Here is a 20006-nt window from a genome sequence, read left to right as displayed (position 1 = left end):
ATATGAATGTTTACGTACACATCGGTCACACCTCGTGAGACAAATGTGTTCCGAGACAAATGTGCTTCTTCAATTCTCACTTCTCGATACTGTCCTCTATATGGACTTAACCGAAGTTGTCATCTTTAACTGTGAAATGGGGAAACGAGTTCAAAATTACTTATAGTATATCCAGTCAATGTACAATAAGTCTATAGTTACTGTAATGAAATTGTCCTTATTTGCGTTATGTAAATATACATTCCAAGTTTATAATCTGTCTCTAGTAATAACACAATTTTAGACTTATGTAATCACGGCAACAATCTGTCATCACTAGCGCTGGAAATCGTTGTGCGTGCGTGCGTGCGTGCGTGCGTTTGTGTGTGTGTATGTATGTATGTGTGTGTGTGTGTGTGCGTGTGTGTGTGTGTGTGACAAAACCAAAAAAACTTGTATTGTATTTTCATCATCTTTTTATTTAACGTAATGCAAGTACAGGCAATTTATTTTAACAACAATTTCATTTTTCATTAAAAATTTTATTAACATAGTGTGTACTTAACTGCGGTGACCATTATTAAAAAACTTAAAAAAATTTCACGTTTAAAACTATGTTTGTGGATTTCTGTTACATGTTTTGAAAAGGTACAAATTGACGACATAGGTGAACCACCTTTTGCTTTTGGCAACAAAGCTGTAATGATTTAGTATTTTGTATGGAAGGCAAAATACCACTTTGTTTACATTTTGCTGATTTAGTGACAAAATATTTTCCATTCAACACTGCTTAATTCCTCTAGATCAATTATTAAAACATCATAAAATACAGATTTTCCCTTTCTTCAGAGGAAACAATCACATTCAGTTACAAATCTTGATGTGTTTTTAAATCTTCAAGCATGTACCAAAAAAGTTTTAAAAATCTTATCTTAAAGTTACATTTTAAATTTCATAAAAACAGAAATAGCGACATTTCATTAATAAATTGGGTTTCATATCGACTCCAGATCTTATTTTGGTGTCCAGACAACCAAAATAAGTTTTATAAGCATAAAAAATGGACAACCTCATTGTGGCGAAATCGGAAGTACAATATCTGTTTGCATGATAAACTCCGCCTTCAGAACATCCGTACATCAATATTAAACCAACAAACATGACTATAAGTAGCAGTCCTAATTTAACGGTATATTTCCGCATTGTAACGGATGATTTCATACAAATTTAATCTTTTTTATGAGATGATTACATTTTACTGAACCTCAAGCCTAGTGCACCATGAAGTTAAACAGTTATAATGTATTTGCACAAGAAAATCTCATATTTGTTGTGTTCCGGATAGCAGCTATAACACTGTGACGTAGCGCATACACGAGCTGATTATATATTCTTCATTTGCATGTTAAAATTCGTATACGAACTTTAGTGTTACCGTGGGGTTTTCCGTTTAAAATCCTTATTTATGAAAATTATTTGCTGAGATTTACAACAATACTGTTAAAAAGGTTAATGAATCTGCAGAATGCTTGGTTTTTAGGCCGAAGGCAAAATATCTTTACATATTTATTTAATGTAGCTTTAAGAAGTTAAGAAAAAAAATTTACAATTCATAAAAGTTACACTTTATTATATATACAAAAATGGACGAATTTACAATTTCATAACAATTGATTCACAGTTTCTTTCAAACTTTTTTTTTTACATATGTTTGTTATTTATATGGATTGTAAATGCCCTATACTAACTTTCTTTAGTGCTAATGCTAAATGCTTTTTAATCTTCTTGACTCTAAGTCTAAGTGATAATTACCAACAATTACTTAAGTGATAGATAATTTTAGGTTTTATCAAATAAATTTGTTTTGTTAGCCAAAATAAATTGAATAGTTTTAAGTGCACTAACCTGCACTAACCATATGTAACGTTTTTCAAAATATTAAATGTGGGATACTTTATCAAATGAATAGTAATAGTTAATGACTATAAAACGCATGCTGTTTTTTTTACATATGCTTTACTATGTGTAGGACTAGCCATACGTTGATCGGTTATGAAAATGTATCTTCAAGTTATAAAACTATAATAAAATGTTATACAAAAGTAACAGATGAAAACATATACAGATATTATATTTACAATAACAATAGACCAAACAGTTAAAATTTATCCAATATATACCTGGTAAAAGTAATCATACGTGTTATAAAGTTGTTACCATAATTGGTTATGTTATGATATTACTAACTAATGATTTTAGCTTACAAAGTGATTCCTAAAGAAATTGACGTTATTGGTTCGTGTTGTAAAATAAATGGCGCACTATTCAAGTGAAATTTATAATTTCACAAACGTATTATCGATAACAACTGCCGATTGATTATGAATCTAAACTAAGAAGACACAATTTCATTTATTCTAAAGCTTCCTTAAAGATATAAGGACAAGAGCACCGCTAGGCGGAGCATTATATGCCCAAAAAGTGTTGTTTTTTAGTAAGGATGAAGCATAATTTTCAGTGTTAAGGTAATTGTGACCCTGACCTTTGACTTTAAAATCAATAGGGGTCATGTATTGGACATGGCTGTCCATCCTAAAAATTAACAGCTGTAGGTTGATTAATACTTAAGTTATTGAGAGAAAAAAACGTTTTGGACATGGCTGTTCATCCTATAAAATTTTACAGCTGTAGATTGATTAATACTTAAGTTATTGAGCGGAAACTGTTTTCAGTTTTAAGGTAATATTGACCTTGATATTTGACCTTGTGACCCAAAAATCAATAGGGGTCTTCTACTTAATATGGACAATCATCCTATGAAGTTTGAATATTGTGGGCCAAATGGAACTTAAGTTATGCTCCGGAAACCAAATTGCGGACAGACGGATGGATGACGGGGGGTATAACAAAAAAAATATGTCCGAAACTCTTTTGCCAAATTTCTAATTTCAGACTCGGGTTCAAGAGAGGAAAAACAAGAACAGATTTTACACCCGGGCCAGGGCAAACTTTGAACCAACGACGATGTTGTTATGAGTCTATTTTATAAGATATATTTAACTTATAGCTATAGAGAATATATATTTTAAAAGTTTATATACATAAAAGGAATACTCAGGCAAATTAATGACAAAATATTAAAATAATCTTAAATACTCAAATCACACTAAAATGACATTTTTTCAAAGTCCCTGCATGAATTTCTGTATAAATTCTATATATTTTGGATTTGAAGCGTAAATATATCTATATACATTTTGTATGTTGAACGAAATTTAGACGGCCCCAGAATCACCGAGTAGTCATGCGACTTGAACAAAACATGGAAGTTACACTAACAGATATTGTGGATATTGTATGATTGAAACAAGTCTAAGTCAGTCATTTATGCAAACTTTTACAGAATTTACAGAATAAGGAATGAATACTAGTAATTCGAAACGAAGAAATGAAAATTTTGCCTGTGGGCGGAATCAAGTTTTACCAAATAGGCGTTATACAAATAGCTTTGACGGAGGACTTCTACATCATGTAACACACCACATTTTAAAGCTACTGACATTATAAATTCTAAATGAGAGTTTTGAAATATGCATCTTTCACAAATATTTTTATGACCTACTTAATGCAAACTTTTTACAATTTAATAATTCGTTTTGGTCCTGCGATATTTAGTAATCGGTTTCAGTAAAGAAATAGATGAGAATCGACAGAGGGTGATCACAACAGCTCACCATGAGCACGTAAGAATTAAAATTGTTAACAAAATATCACATTTTACAGTTACAATCATAGCCTATCATAATTTATTTTCTCGTCTAAACACACCAAACGGTGTCGGACTTTTAACTTCAACTTCAACATCAATGTCTCTATCACTTATCACATTATCATTTTCTTGCACGTTGGTGTCTGCACGTTCTAGAGACGTTAATGTAACAGTAGAATCTTCACTGTCAAACGTTTCACGGTCAAAACTAGATTGTCGTTTGAAAACAATATCATCTCTAGATTTAACTGACTGGTTTACGTTAATTTTGTTTTTACTTCGAGATGAAACACCAGCCATCTTGTTTTCTTCTGGTATGTTTTGTAGACTAGATGTCGGTGAACCTAATCGCTTTTTCATTCCCTGCATGTTATCATCCTCAGAATGAACAGATATCGACTGGGAAAATGTTGATCCTGGATTTAAAATGATAGTAGTATATCAGATATTGTTTTACAAATGTAATGTAAAGTAATATTACTGGTCAACAATAGAAAAACAAATGTGCATTTGTGAATAAAGCTATGCCACCGCATGAATACAACACTAAATAGTATTTTTAGAACAGAAGATTTTTTTTGTTTCCATACAATTGAAGTATGCCATAATGCAGTCGAGTCTAGTGACTTTGGTAGTCAAGGTCATATTTCACATGGCCTAATTGCATGACTGTACATCAAATAAACAAGACAGTAACTCAATTTGTCAAAATCTAGGTCAGCTGATATCAAAGTTCGATTTACATCTTAATCTGTGCACATGATTCAAATGTCATAGCTGTACATCAAAGGACAAGAAAGTAGGTCATATGTCAAAATTTAGGTCAGCTGATGTTAAAATTTAATTTTACATCTCAAACTTTGTACAATGTCCAAATTTCATGGCTGTACACCAAGGACAAGACAATAGGTCACTGTCCCCTTGGGCAGCCATATTTTGACCCAATGGTTTAATTAAAACAATCTTTGACCCCCCCCCCCCCCAACTGAGACAAGGTTAATTTTGACACCAGGAAAAAATTTGAACAATTTTAACAGATGACATATTGATGATAATATATATAAATATCAAAACTCTAAGCCTTCAGACAAGACAATTTCCTTGTCATTTCCTCTTTCACCTTTAACTTGGGTGTGTCTGAAAAAACTTATTAAGGTGTCAATAAATCTAGTTTCAATAGTATTGAAGTTTATGAGCATGTAAGAAACCTTTACCAAAAACGTAAACCATCGTTGAACAGTGAAGTTAAAAACCAGGAGAAAAATAATACTTAAAAGCCAAAATTGATATAAATCGGAATTTGCAAAATCGCCTTCAAATACCTGAATCATTGTCGGAGTTTTCATCGAATGCTAAAGGTCTAAATCCTGATAGTTTCAGAACCAGTTTTTGTTGGTTAACTATAGTGTCCATCTTAGCATAAAGTTTCTCAAGGCGTTCTTTGTTGTCGGTTGTCTCTAGCTGGCGGACTGCTATATGATTCAGCATCTCGTATCTGAAGCTACTGATGTCCTGTTTAATCTCGTCAAAGTCTGCAATAATAAACACAAGTTTTTTACAAGGGGCTATGTTAATATCCCCGATGTTTTACAATATGTTAACTTAGCAATTTTTATTCTAACAAATAATGTACAGATGTGCATCTTAAAATATCAACTGATATGAATGTATGGTAATGATCTGATATGTCTAACGTATGCTTATAAGAATGATATAACCAAGATATGTCTTTCTTTGCTTTACTATAAGTTAAAGTACCTTTTATCAATACATTACCATACAAAGTATTCTAATCATTTACCGTCATTTGCGTCATTTTCTCTCTGGACATCAAATATATATCGCTTCACTATTCTCTTCATGACTCGCTATGATAGAAAAGAGATAAATTAAACCGAAATGCGTAGTCTTTGATATCATAAACGTTACATAAGGCACACTTGTATGCAATAAAATCATAAATAATGTTTGCATGTACATATATGTATTTTCCAAAACAACAGCCATCGAAGGCGGGGCAACATCTGACCTTTTCCTCAAAAAGCAAACACAAAAGAAGAACAATGTGATGAAATGCTTTCAAAAGCAACTTCATATTTCGAATTTATAAGAGCTTATATTTCACATTTGAAGTAAGGTCATTTAAAGATCAAGGTCATATTTAAATTGTTCAACATGTCGATCATACCATAAATGTAGTTTTGTACATGTATGAATTTAATATGTCCATTTATGATAGAGTTATGGTAAGTTTAGCAAATTTCAATAATTAACCTTGATTTTCAATGTTATTTTAATCAAGGTCAAACAAATTTAACATGCCAGTTTTTGTGTGAATCTAATACGTAAAATAATAGCAAAATTATGACAACTTAAGCAAGGACGTTTTCGGGAGTTTTCATATAGACATATAGGCAAGAAATAAGAAGAATATTTCTCAAAAAAGAAGAATATTTCTCTAGAATGCAATTGTTAAATTTCTCCTGTTAGTTTGTGTTTAATAAGAATCAAAGTATGAAAATAATAAATAGGACCAACGCTGACATTAAAAATAAAATATCATGTTTAAAGTGTTGCCTTGATTCTAACTAATATCTTTATAGATACCTTGTATGTCAGTTTGTCTGAAAATATGTTTGGGTCGGAATCATTCCTAACAAATCCGTTTGACGTCTGCATTTTTTCTTGAAAATGTTTGATTCCCGGTCCACCATGGTTTTCCCTAGTGCCCCAGGATATCTGGGCATTTGTCCGAGCAGCCGGGGTCACCTACAGATACCACAATACAAATGTTGTATATTACTTTTTTAAAAATTCTGTAAACTAAGGTACAACATAGGTAGAAGTTTTTTTCTATGTTTTGCCCCTATAAAACAATTATGCACCCCATGGCGGGGTAAATTTTGACATTATGGACAAAATTTGAACAACTATGATAAAAGACCTATAGATGATGCTGCTTACTAAATGTGTAAGTTCCGTGCCTAAATTTCTTATAACTGTGGCCCTTGGTGTCGCAGAGAAGATATTTTTCAAGCTATGGCTAGTTTTGACACCAAATTCATAATTTTAACAACTTTGGTATAGGACCAACAGATGATGTTTAATCATATATGAAATTAGCCTTTTTCGCATGATATATTGATTTTGCATTTTTGTACGATTTTTTTTGTAACCTACCAAAACAATTGTAGACGGAGACAAATTCCTGTGACGTTTTGCAAAAAATCCAGACATCGGTTTCAGAAGAGATGTTGTTAAAAGAAAGTTTTGACAACGGACAACACAAGACGACAAACAGAGTGCGATTATAATAGCTCATCACTCAAATGAGTTACAAATTGTGTATGATGCTTATCACTTAGAGCTTTGACATACTATAAGGGAATAAGCAACTGGAGGTTAGCTATTTATTATCTTTGCGCCCCTTTTTTCTTCGTACAAAATGGTTTCAATAAAAGAAATAAAAGCCATTTTTCATCAAGTTTTAACAGCTCTTTTGTATTCCTATTTTCTCACATGATGCTAGGAAATTTTATAAATATACGTATTTTTTATATTATATGTGAATGATACGACTTGTCTGCCCATGAAGAGGTTAAATCCTATTTTAAAGGCCTATTCCCACACCCTAAAAATACTACTACTATATTTTTAATTTCTTAATTTTTTTTAAAGTGACTGGGTTGAACCTAAAACGATTACATTTACTTTCGACTAGAGGACCATAACTTTAATCTATGCCAACTACTAGTATTATGAGCAACGAAGAGAGAAAGGTAGGGATTCAAGAGTCTGATAAATGTTGTTGGCATTGTCGAGTATTTCTAATACTTCCATATTAAAACAAGTTTATATAAGATTTAATTTATTCTATGCAGAACATTAATATCTATGCACATTATAATTCTATATGAGGAACAGACTGATGAACGTAAAGAATATAGAAAAAAACAAAAAAGGAGAATAACAACCTGTCCTCCAACGGTAGACGGCGGGAACATTTCTAAGTCGACAACTCTGCCAGGATGAGCTATAGTTTGTTGACCCTCATCTCCCGTACAACAACAAAAACATCCGAATACTGTCTTCAAGATGTAGAAAACTGTTTTTGGCGATGGAATAATGTTGAAAGGAATTGGCAAAGTAGATTCGTCTTTAATATATTCCATATAAAGCTTACTTCGGGCAAATTTCCATTCTGTGTCGGCTTGGCCCTGTAAACATACATGTAGTCTTGGAATATTATTACATCTGTGTGCATATTCATTTTTTATTTTTGACGGCAAGAACAACTAAACCCACCTTTCTATATATCATGTGATTTAGCGAGTCTTTGGTTCATTGGCCTAGAGTGTTGTTACTTTTTTGTTTCGAACTAAAAATGGTTTGCAAGATTAGGGTTATAGGGGATGCCTGGGTCATTGAATTTGTCTTTTTCAAACTGTAGCATTAAAATTTTTCAAACAAGATGTAGCCGGGAAGCAGAGCGATTGACTTTTCTATAAGCTATAGTATCAAAAAAGGAGAAAAGAATGCATATGTCTGCTTATTTGCTCGGAATAACTGCTTGTCTATAATATAACACAAGTATCATCTCAGAGAATAAAGTAAATATAAGAATGGAAAAGGCAGAGTTAAGCAAACAAAATATAATTTAGTCTTAGCAATGTTGCATTCAATTTTTTTGTAAAAATGCTATGCCACCGCATTAATACAACACTAAATAGAAGAAGCAGAAGTATCGTTGTTGTTTCTACACAATTGAGCTTTGCCATACTGCAGTAGTGTCTAGAGAATTTTTAGGGTCTAGTTCATATTTCAGCATGCTTAATAAAAGTCAACGTGCAAATGTGTCTAATATTTAATAAGGCCATAGTGCAATCATTGATTCAAATAATAGTATTCTTACTTAACAAACAAGAACCGGTTGAACCGGGTGATGCTCCCCGAGAAGGTTCTGGACACAGGAAAGTATAAAAAAAAATGAACAAAGGGCAAAAACTCCAAAATTAGGCAAAGCGGAGTTATGTTTTTTTGCACTGCACTTCTATTCAATGAGATCTATCTATCTATAAAGTTTCCTGATGATATCAGAGTTATGTCCCAGGTAAAAGTCAAAGTGTAAAAATGAACAAAGGGCAATAACTCCAAAATTAGACCAGGCTTTGTTTAGGTTCTTTAAGCATAGCAGTTCTATCCAATTATATCTAGCTACCTACAAAGTTTCATGTTGATATCTCTAATAGTTTTAAAGAAATGTCCAGGTCAAAAGTCAAAAAGTAAAAATAAACAAAGGGCAATTACTTCAAAATAAGGCAAGGCAGAGTAATGATTCTTAAGCACTGCACTTCCACCCAATGAGACCTATCTGTCTACAAAGATTCATGTTGATATCTCTTATAAATTTAGAGTAATGTCCCAGACTAAGTTCAAAGTGTCAAAATGAACAAAGGGCAATAACTCCAAAAGTAGGCAAGAAAGTGTTACAGTTCTTGTGCACTGCAAACTTACTCAATGAGATCTATCTACCTACAAAGTTTTATGCTGATATCTCTTATACATTAAGAGTTCAAATGTAAAAATAAACAAAGGGGGATAATTCAAAAATTAAGCAAGACAGAGTTAAGGTTCTTGTTCACTGCACACCTACTCAATGAGATCTATCTACCTACAAAGTTTCATGTTGATACCTCTTATACTTTTAGAGTTATGTCCCGGACAAAGTTCAAAGTGTAAAATAAACAAAGGGGGATAATTCAAAAATTAAGCAAGGCAGAGTTACGGTTTTTGTGCACTGCACACCTACTCAATGAGATCTATCTACCTACAAAGTTTCATGTTGATACCTCTTATACTTTTAGAGTTATGTCCCGGACAAAGTTCAAAGTGTAAAATAAACAAAGGGGAATAATTCAAAAATCATGCAAGGCAGAGTTATGGTTCTTGTGCAATGCACACTTACTCAATGAGATCTATCTACCTACAAAGTTTCATGTTGATACCTCTTATACTTTTAGAGTTATGTCCCGGACAAAGTTCAAAGTGTAAAATAAACAAAGGAAGATAATTCAAAAATTAGGCAAGACAGAGTTACGGTTCTTGTGCACTGCACACCTACTCAATGAGATCTATCTACCTACAAAGTTTCATGTTGATACCTCTTATACTTTTAGAGTAATGTCCCGGACAAAGTTCAAAGTGTAAAATAAACAAAGGGGAATAATTCACAAATTAGGCAAGGCAGAGTTACGGTACTTGTGCACTGAACACCTACTCAATGAGATCTATCTACCTACAAAGTTTCATATTAATACCTCTTATACTTTTAGAGTTATGTCCCGGACAAAGTTCAAAGTGTAAAATAAACAAAGGGGGATAATTCAAAAATTAGGCAAGGCAGAGTTACGGTTCTTGTGCACTGCACACCTACTCAATGAGATCTATCTACCTACAAAGTTTTATGTTGATACCTCTTATACTTTTAGAGTTATGTCCCGGACAATGTTCAAAGTGTAAAATAAACAAAAGGGGGTAATTCAAAAATTAGGCAAGGCAGAGTTATGGTTCTTGTGCACTGCACACCTACTCAATGTGATCTATCTACCTACAAAGTTTCATGTTGATACCTCTTATACTTTTAGAGTTATGTCCCGGACAAAGTTCAAAGTGTAAAATAAACAAAGGGGGATAATTCAAAAATTAAGCAAGGCAGAGTTACGGTTCTTGTGCACTGTACACCTACTCAATGAGATCTATCTACCTACAAAGTTTCATGTTGATACCTCTTGTTGTTTCAAAGTTATGTCCCGGACAAGAAAATGGGACGGACGGACGGACGGACGGACGGAAAGACGGATGGACGGACGGACGGACAAGGCGGCGACTATATGCTCCCCCGAAATTTTTTCGGGGAGCATAAAAAATATGTAAAATATCTATACTCTAGGCCTTGTTGGTCTTTAGAAGAAGATTTTTTTCCTTATAATTCCTTTTGATTCCATGTTCAAAGTGAATATTATGTATAAATATTTTCTGAAAACATGTACCTTAACCTAACATCTATTACTTTGACCATTTGACTTAAAAACGGTGGTGGTAGGTACTAATCACCAAGTTTCAATTGCATTGTAAGTTTTGGACTAAATGAACCAAATCCTAATCAAAACTGTTAAAATTTGCCTTTGAAAAATAGAGCTTATATTACCTGAATAAGTTCGAACGACCTTGACATCATGGCAATCAGCATGTTAAGCAATACTATTACTGTACAGAAATTATAGGCTCCAAAAATCCAATAACCCACGGTCTCCGTGGTCTTATGACCAAAAGGTTCAACTTCAACCGCCGTCGGCTCCCCACGACCAAATAATGACCAGAAGACTGTCCGAAATGTTATGTGTGGTCTGAAAATGAATAGATCTAACTCGCTATTTGCCTTTTTCATTTTTTTCTATATGATATTCTGCTGCTTTATAAATTTGTTATAAAGATTTTGGATAATAGTGCAATAAACAAACGATTGTTGGAATATAATTCTTGCTAAATTGCTAATGTAAAAAAGGCTTGCAACCTTTTATACTGGGTCATATAACCTGTTAAATCTTTATTACATTTGTTTCCTTATACCCTTTCACAACGATCAAAAAGATAAAATTGCGGGGAGCACCAGTCCTGGCTTATACTTATAGGGCAGATAAGATAGCGCTAATTTAATTTGTAAGAAAGGCTTTGTAGAGTCATTTGATGAACATTCATTAGGACCCAGTCACACTACACTGCGTTTTCACAGAGTTTGCACCGCGTTGTTAATTTCAACAAAGCGCCGCGATGGGGCCATTTCGACTATAGGCAAAAGTGTCGGCAAATAATTGTATTATATGGGTGTAATGATATAATTTTTATCAAATATAATGATATTATGCTGTACTTACATGCCAAAATGTTCCTCGGCTGTAGTGGTTATATCATTTTGTACAAGTTCAACCTGATTTCTCACCTCTTTCGGGTAGTACCAATATAAATTGTGCAATCCGACCATAAACGCAACAAAAAATACAGAGAACACGGCCAAAAACTTCAAAAAGTCCTGAAAACAGTATGACTGAAGTTGTTTTCTTTCAAATATAGCGTTTAAACCTTTTTAAAGTTTCACGTCTTTCATCAAACACCATATTCCAGCCATATTTGACATGACTTGATAATACAAATAAAGTACAAATACAAATGTACCGGCAATGTGCAATGTACTTATAATTATTTGCCATATATATTATAAACAATGAAGAAACAAAATAGCACAAAAAAGCAAGCTTTGTAGTTACAGCAGAAGGAAAAACAAACAAAAAATGTATAGACCTTGAAACAATGGTGGTGGGTTGGGGGCCGGGTCTGAAACAATCCCAAGCGAAGTCTTCATAAAATGTTGCTATATCCTTAGTCTACTTATCAACATGAAACCAATTTTTATTGTAACACTGATCTTGACCTTGATCCTTGATGGGACTCAAAATCAATAAAAAATGAGGATTTCAAAGAGGAATGTTATACAACAGGTTTTATTAATTGTATCATAGTTTGGGGACCTTTCTGTTGAAAATGTGTCAGAGTTAAATCGTATACATATACATGCACAGTGCGTTAACTGGAGTGCAGGTATTAGTTACCCGCACTCCATAGCATGCCCATTGATTGCCTCATTTTTGCTGGGGTTTACTTATCGTGACGGCATAGGAAGGGAAAGCGACAGAAATATCATATTTAGATGCTTGTTCATTGGTTACTTTTCTCCGGGGTTTCATTCTGTGACAACAGGGAACGTGTTTTTATGTTTGACTATGATACAAAAGAGAAAGAACTTCAAAACACTCGGCAATCTGATTAATACTCGGGGGCTACTCCCCCTCGTACAAATCAGATAGCCTCGTGTTTCGATGCTTTTTCTATTACATATCCCACTCTTAATTCTTGTTATTGCCAGAGGGTATTTCTTTATTTTTTAGTAACAGTGATCCTGATCCTAGTGGACTTAAAAGCAATTCCAAGTGAGGTCATTACATAAGCTTGCTTTACGCCAAGTTTCATTGAATTCTCTAACTCCAAACTCAATTTATTTTTCTAATTTTTGTAATATGGCCCTAGAGGCTGCCGATTATTGCAAAAATGCTCTGAAAGCGGTTAACATTCTGACAGAAAACCAAGAAAACTCTCAGGTAACAGGTTAAAGTGTTATTTGTAATTCATAAACTATTAATGAATAAAAAAAAGGCAACCGATGCAAGTCATCTGATCGGTTGTGCCACTCACTCTTTAGTTCATAGACATAAAGTTGATATTTTATTTCCATTTATGTAAAATCGCACTGAATTGATGGACTCTGAAATTAAATTATGCTTATGAAAATATTTACAAATAAAAGTTTTAAAGCTTATGCTAATGTAACATAAAAAATTACATGAAAATATTAAGAATAACTCTATGTCTATAAATTCAACAGTAGTTGGCATACATACATACATACATAGGAAATTAAATGTGTTCATGTTAATTGCTCTATTTATAGTTGTCCTGTACCTGCGTGTCAATCAGAAGCCTTTCCGATGCACCAGCCCATTAATATATTTTCTGTCTTGTTAAAAATATTACAAATGATAGTTTAAAATTCAAAGTCTGAAATGGACAAAAGTACGATATGTATTGATATATTTATAAAACAATTGATCTTGATTTTCTGTCAGATTGTTAGCCACTTTAAAACGGTTTCTGGCATCATCGCTAGCCTTCGATATACTTTTCAGCCTACAAAGGCAGTATTTTCACTAAAATCGGGCAATTTTGGACGCATCCAACATTCTCAAGAAAAGAATTGGCATGCATGACCCTAAGGTATGATTGATTATCTGTATAACACAAAATCCATTTATTAACTTCAAATTTGAGATATTTTGAACAAAAATTAAATATTAAATGAATAAAAATAAAAAGTTCACGGTTTTTTTCAAAACTGTCATTTTAACCCGCCCAAAGCAGTCCTGAATTACCGTATAGTTTCTTAAGTCAATGGGCAGTAATTAAACAACAGTTTAGTTTAAACACAACATGAAATGACAGCGACATTTATATAACAAGAGCGTTTATAATCCGAGCACGATAAAGTTCTAACCACAGGTAAACATAGGTTCCTTCAGAGCTTAGTGCTCTACCGATGAGCTATTGCTACATTCAATCCCCACTTTTACAATTATTATTTTAAGTACAATCAGGACGCGCAACATTTCTTTACCTAAATTTCTGTTTATCGTGCTCTCGGATTATTGTGATCAAATATGTGTCGCCTGATGGTTGCAAAAAACAGAATCGTTACTAGGCAAAAACGCGTTATTTTGTTCAAGGGCCATAACTCAGACAAAATCATTCAACCGAAAAACCCGTTTTATATGCGCAAGAACTTAAGCTATATATATAAATCCAGTAATGTTTCATTGTAATTGCATAAGTGGTATAAGAGAAGTAGTCCGGACAAAGTTTAAAAATAAAAACTATTAAAGAGCCTAAAATCTGTCAAATTCATTGAACAGAAAACTGCCGACGAGACTAGGTCAACTAGACTAAGAACTGATCATTCCTGTAACGTTTCGATAAAATCAGTAGTTTCCGGACAAGTTTTTTCGACGGAACGGGAACAGACAAGACAGGCAGACTAACGACGGAGAAGTGTCACTACTCAGTAACTGGCCGGAACAACAAAACACACTAAACTAAGTTACCCAGGGCAGACGAATTAGACGACCTTGGGCATAAAACCAAACAGTTCTTCAGGTAATAATAAAAAGCGACCTATCATTGTGTATTAATACCACACAAGCCACTTTGTACTTTTTGAAAAATAAACTGGCCCTGACTCAACCTATATTAAATGAAGTATTCAACTGTGTTACAATGAATTATTTAAATTAAATTGCAATACCCAATCACGGTCTTTCATATGTAAGCTTTGCTATACACCAAATTTGAAAGTTTTGATTTACAAAATCCCACTTCCCCCAACTCTAGTTATTGTCCGGAAACCATTTTTCTATTCTTAGTAACGATGACCTTGAGCCCCAGGGGGTTCAAATGAAATACCAACCGGGGTCTTCATATAAGCAAGCTATACACCAAGTTTGATTATAAAATCTCATTCCTAACTCTAGATATTGTCCGGAAACCATTTTTCTATTCTTAGTAATGGTGACCTTGATCTTGACCCAAAGGGATCCAAATGCAATACCAATCGGGGTCTTCATATAAGCTTGCTATATACCAAAAACTGTGAAGTAAACACAAAATTGTCAACTAGCAAAAGGTCGATACAAAACGGTACTTTACGATTTGCTCTTTAAGATAAGTAAAAACTTTAGGAAAATGAAAATATAATTGTAAAAATAAACATCATTTTTTTCTCCATACCCACCTATACACCAAATTTAGGATGCATAATAGACAGATGAATTGACAATAAAGAGCATAATATTTTTAAGTTCGAAATTTAATGAATTGCCCGATAATGGCTACATTGATATTGATGTTAGTGATCCCTTTTTTAATATGTTTTTAACAGTAAGAAATATTTTAAACGGAAAAAAATAATGACCACTGCTATAAATAATTATTAATGCGTGCCTTGCATGTAAAATATGTACCGATGGTATGTAAAGGAAAGAAACATGTACCGCTTGTTATATAATTTGTTTGAGTCTTGCTTACGGTCATATCGGAGATCTGTTTCAGAAGATCTGTTTGTAGGCTAAAAGGTAAATAACAAAAGGGGCATGCTGGCTCTGGGTCAAGATCTGGATAAGGTCACAATTTTTATTTTTCAATGTTAAGTTAGCTATGAGATCACATCAGGTTGGTAATTTTCACGTAAGCTGCAAACGTTTGTAGACGCTTTATGGCAAGTATCTTAATTCTTGGCATAATGTGACTTAATCAAATGTATTTTATTCTGCAAATTTATATCAACTGACAACAGTAGCAAGAACCTATTTTGACCCTAGCGGCATGATTTATAGATCGGATCGACCGGCCGACGGACAGACTGACCTACTGACTGACCGACTGACTGACATGTGCAAACCAATATACCACCACTTCTTCAAATGGGGCATAATAATAATGTCATTCACATGTTTAGCCTTTATTTAACATATAAGAAAATAAATCCTAGTGCTGCATACTCACTGTTATCATCTGAGCTACAGATATCTGCATTGGTCCAAATAGCTCATGTGCAGGTAAAATATACGACAGCCGGCTGAAACTTATCACATTAGCAACGGCAAATATTGCCTCGGCAATATTGTGAGGGTCCCATGAGTCCCAGTATAGCCGATCTAAAATTACAATAAAACTCCTTTCGAATTATATGTCATGTGTTTTTAGGGTATGTTAAAAAATGTAATTTTACTACTCATTGTATTTTTAACACTTTAATTTTTTAAAAATATTGGTTTAAAATCAAAAAGGAAAATTTTGGTTTTAAAAAATTTAAAAGAAGATTATTTGGGATCTTTTTACAAAAAAAAAAAAATTTTTTTTTGCCTCAGTTTGCTTTAAAAAAAAATTAGGATTTAAAATTTTTGGGGAATTCCCACTGGAAATATTCAAAAAATTATTGGGTAATCTTTAGAAAGAACATTTATTTGAAAACATAACTGTAAAAATTTTTTCACAATATATTCTTTACAAAATGTATTGTTTTACACCACACTGTCAAGATCAAAGACAGACTCGTAGCTTATTTGGTAAAGGAAGACCATTTATGATTCTTTGAACACAACTACAAACACAAACGTGCAACCGAGTATAACTATAGGACTTCCTTGAACTAGCAAAATACTAGTTTCTACGTAAAAGCAGGAATTCTAGGCCGCGCGGTAGGATTTAAAACCGAAACAATTATTTTGATGTGATCTAAATTTCATATAATGTACCTGTATTTATTTGAGACAAATTGTTTACTTACAAACATATTATCGACTGGCAATATATAATATTTACCTGCTATGAGCCAATAAAACTCTTCTTCGGCTTGTGCGGTCATGTTTTGAAGTTTCTCCCAATTACTGTCAAGTTTGAAAAACTCCAAAGCGTGTTGTACCTTTAATTCATAAAATATATTTCTTTATTTTGAAACAATAGGCTACAGATCAACTGAGAAGTGAGGAATTTGCAGTTATTAAAAATGTGAATATTTTCTCACTTCCATGTGAAATGTAACGCATTTTCGTTATTTTATTCCTCATTAGTAAACAAAACCTGATATTTTATAGTTTTCATTGAGGCATAGTAAACAGACTAATAGACTAAAGAAGATGACACCATACGTTAAACGGCTATACAAGAATGCTGCGCAAACATAAGTATCATCAAAGTGATGTAACTATTTGACTCCGAGTGAAGTAATATTATACAAATATGGACTTTTTAGCTGTTGAATATGATGTGATATGTACTGAAAAAATTAATATCGCCTCGGTCAATATTAATTTTTCAGTACATATCACATCATATTCAACAGCTAAAAAGTACATATCTGTTTTATTATATAATTTATAAATAGTTTTTATATGGCTTATCACATCTGCCATTGCATACGACGGAAATCATTATTTTTCAGCTTGTCTACTGTTTCCATAATTTGGCCCCTTCTATTTGCATGCTAATCCCTAATGTTCTTAAAAATGAAAAATGTTAACTAAAATAGACTTGTTTGACTCTTATGTAGATCTACACCCCACTCAACGTTTTTTTTTTCACAAGTATAACAACAAACTTGGCGTGACGTCACGTCAAAGTCTCGCGTCTTTTAGGGATTTCCAGAAAATCTATTTTTAGAAGAAAAACTGGTGAATATACTCTGAAAATCTATTTTAGGGGAAAAAACAGTGAATATACTCTGATATTGACCTGTTATTTTTTACAAAAAGTTGCTTGTTAACCAATCAGGGAAAGGCATTTCAAAGCTATTTATAGATTATATAATAAATAGATATATTTAAATTAATATATTTAAATAGAGAAATAGTCCAAAACGCTGCAGTTTATACTTTGCATGTCTACGATTGGATATTATTCGGAGAAAGAACTTGACAGAATGGCGACCAATTCATGAACATCTATAACGCCCATCCGTATTTGTACAGGAAAGTGGGTTTGTTTGTTATTAAGACATTATTGTAATTATTCAATCATCAAGACAATGTTTTTGACATATTCGGTTTAATTATCTTTCTAGCTTCTGATTTGACAAAGATATTAAAGATATAAACAGGTCATGTTCACATTTAAGATTTTGCAAGTGGCTATTCTAGTCGGTGTTTCCATTCCTTTATTCAAATCTGTAAGTTTAGAAGTTCATAAAACAAGACAAAATAAGGTTTTTAATAATGTATACATGTTTTAAATTGCATGTTGTAAAATAAAGTTTCAATTGTTCAAGCGCAACTTGGTTGCTAACTATAACCTTTGAATCCATTTGTACTTTAAATAAACATTTTAAGAATAAGTTACCAACCGAAAATGCTTGAAGTACAAGTTAGCATCCGAAAATGTTCGAATTATAATTTAACAACTAAAATGCTTTAAGTACAAGTTAGCAAACAAATTGAAGATATTTTTATGTATGAAACTTTTTTCGGAATATGCAAATTGAAACAGCTATACAGAATTGACAAAACTGTAATATCAATATATAGGTGTGTAATAAACGTTGTGTAAAAAATGGAAATACTAAAATAAACCCACTAGCAAGGACCAAATACGAGCAAGCATTATATATTATTCCAACATCTTGTTGACATGTTTGACTAAAACATAAGCATTGATATCTTAAACTATGGTTTTTACTAATGTGCATGTTAAACATTAAACAAATATAATTATATGTTTTATAGTCAGAAGTGAAGATGTCCAAGTTTGTATAATGTTTATTAATTATGTGACATCAATTTGCTACTGTAAGGGTATATACCGGAAAAATATCAGGTGATGATGTTTCCGTAAGGTTTAAACATGTTGGAAAAATCATCTTGCATGGGATGTCTGGCCATAACAATTCAGCGTTTTAATTTACCCTGTCTAACACTGTTACGTCTAATTTTAACTGTCACTTATATGCACGGACAATTTTCAAGCAACACCATCGATAGATTATACTGATTTTTACAGAATTATTAGTTCTTTATAAAATTTATAGAACATAAAACGTAGTATTAATGTAGTAAAATAAGCGATTAATTAAAAAAAATATACTGCAAGCTATTTCTTCGGTACAGATATGACGTCCTATAAAATCATCAATTCCGTGAACAATGATAGTACCTACAAGTGTGTCTAGTTGGTAAGATTTAATTATACATTTTGACTTGTTCAATTATAAACATTGGCGAAATAAATGTATGCATTCATTTTTAACAGAATTAGTTTTTCATTAATAAGTACAAATTTGCCTAACCTTAAATGAAAATGTTGTGAATCCTTTTCGTATACTGTACACAACTATATAAGATTGCTTATTAAATTTTTTATAACTCAGCATTTATCAATTGGTGGTTTGCCTTTTCGTTTTATAAATCATGGCTGTTATGTTATCCTTGTATCAAAAACTGTGTGATTCTTGTAAGACTTTTGCAAATGCAACTCTTCTATTCAAAATTGAATTCATTCAAATTTCAATATAATAACTAATAACAATAAAGTTTAATGAAGAAAACAGTCTGGAAAACATGTCAAATTGTTCATTCTAACACAAATTGTAGTTTTAGTTTATTCATGTCTTGAATTCTGCTAACCGGTGCTAGGGGGCGTGGATGACAGCTTGCAAATATCACTAATTGAACAGGCTCAAACAAACCGATCCTGCAGCATTTTCAATATTGCCTCTTTTGGCGTTCTTTAGGGATTCTGTTTTTTCTGCACTTTTCTTTCATGTGCTTTAATCGACGATACGTAAGGATATTTGTTTTAAATAAAAAATAGGCTATCCGTAAGAATACAAATAGAGATTTTGATTTTAGCAACAAGTATATTTGAATTAATTATAATTTATTGAATTAAGCTGGAAGTAAGGATTGAAATGGACACAGAAGTGATATTTTTGAGTTAAGCTACATAAAGCATATTTCACTTAAGGAACAATTTTAAGTTATTAGTTAGCATATATTGCTTCAAGCATGCAATCTTTTATAATTACAAGCAAACGTATTTGTTACAAGTT

General features: G+C 32.6%; 1 protein-coding gene across 5 annotated transcripts in view; it reads right to left on the bottom strand.

Annotated features, from left to right (window-relative positions):
• Positions 1–909: 909 nt before the first annotated feature.
• Positions 910–20006, bottom strand: part of LOC132747832 (short transient receptor potential channel 7-like) — a 218009-nt gene continuing 198912 nt past the window's right edge. For all 5 annotated transcript variants that reach the window (XM_060737358.1, XM_060737357.1, XM_060737355.1 and 2 more), the window contains exons 10-18: positions 16790–16889; positions 15971–16122; positions 11683–11837; positions 10956–11154; positions 7723–7965; positions 6356–6517; positions 5550–5616; positions 5071–5280; positions 910–4164 (exon numbers count right to left, since the gene is read on the bottom strand). In XM_060737358.1, the coding sequence (XP_060593341.1) occupies positions 3779–4164; positions 5071–5280; positions 5550–5616; positions 6356–6517; positions 7723–7965; positions 10956–11154; positions 11683–11837; positions 15971–16122; positions 16790–16889 (1674 nt within the window). In that variant the 3' untranslated portion in view covers positions 910–3778. The remainder of the gene's footprint in view (positions 4165–5070; positions 5281–5549; positions 5617–6355; positions 6518–7722; positions 7966–10955; positions 11155–11682; positions 11838–15970; positions 16123–16789; positions 16890–20006) is intronic.

This window comes from Ruditapes philippinarum, unplaced genomic scaffold, assembly GCF_026571515.1.
Source record: "Ruditapes philippinarum isolate M1 unplaced genomic scaffold, ASM2657151v2 ctg1669_1_1_1_1, whole genome shotgun sequence".
NCBI classification, from domain to species: domain Eukaryota; kingdom Metazoa; phylum Mollusca; class Bivalvia; order Venerida; family Veneridae; genus Ruditapes; species Ruditapes philippinarum.
Note: the sequence above shows the minus strand (reverse complement) of the source record. Positions and strands in the feature narration are given on the sequence as shown.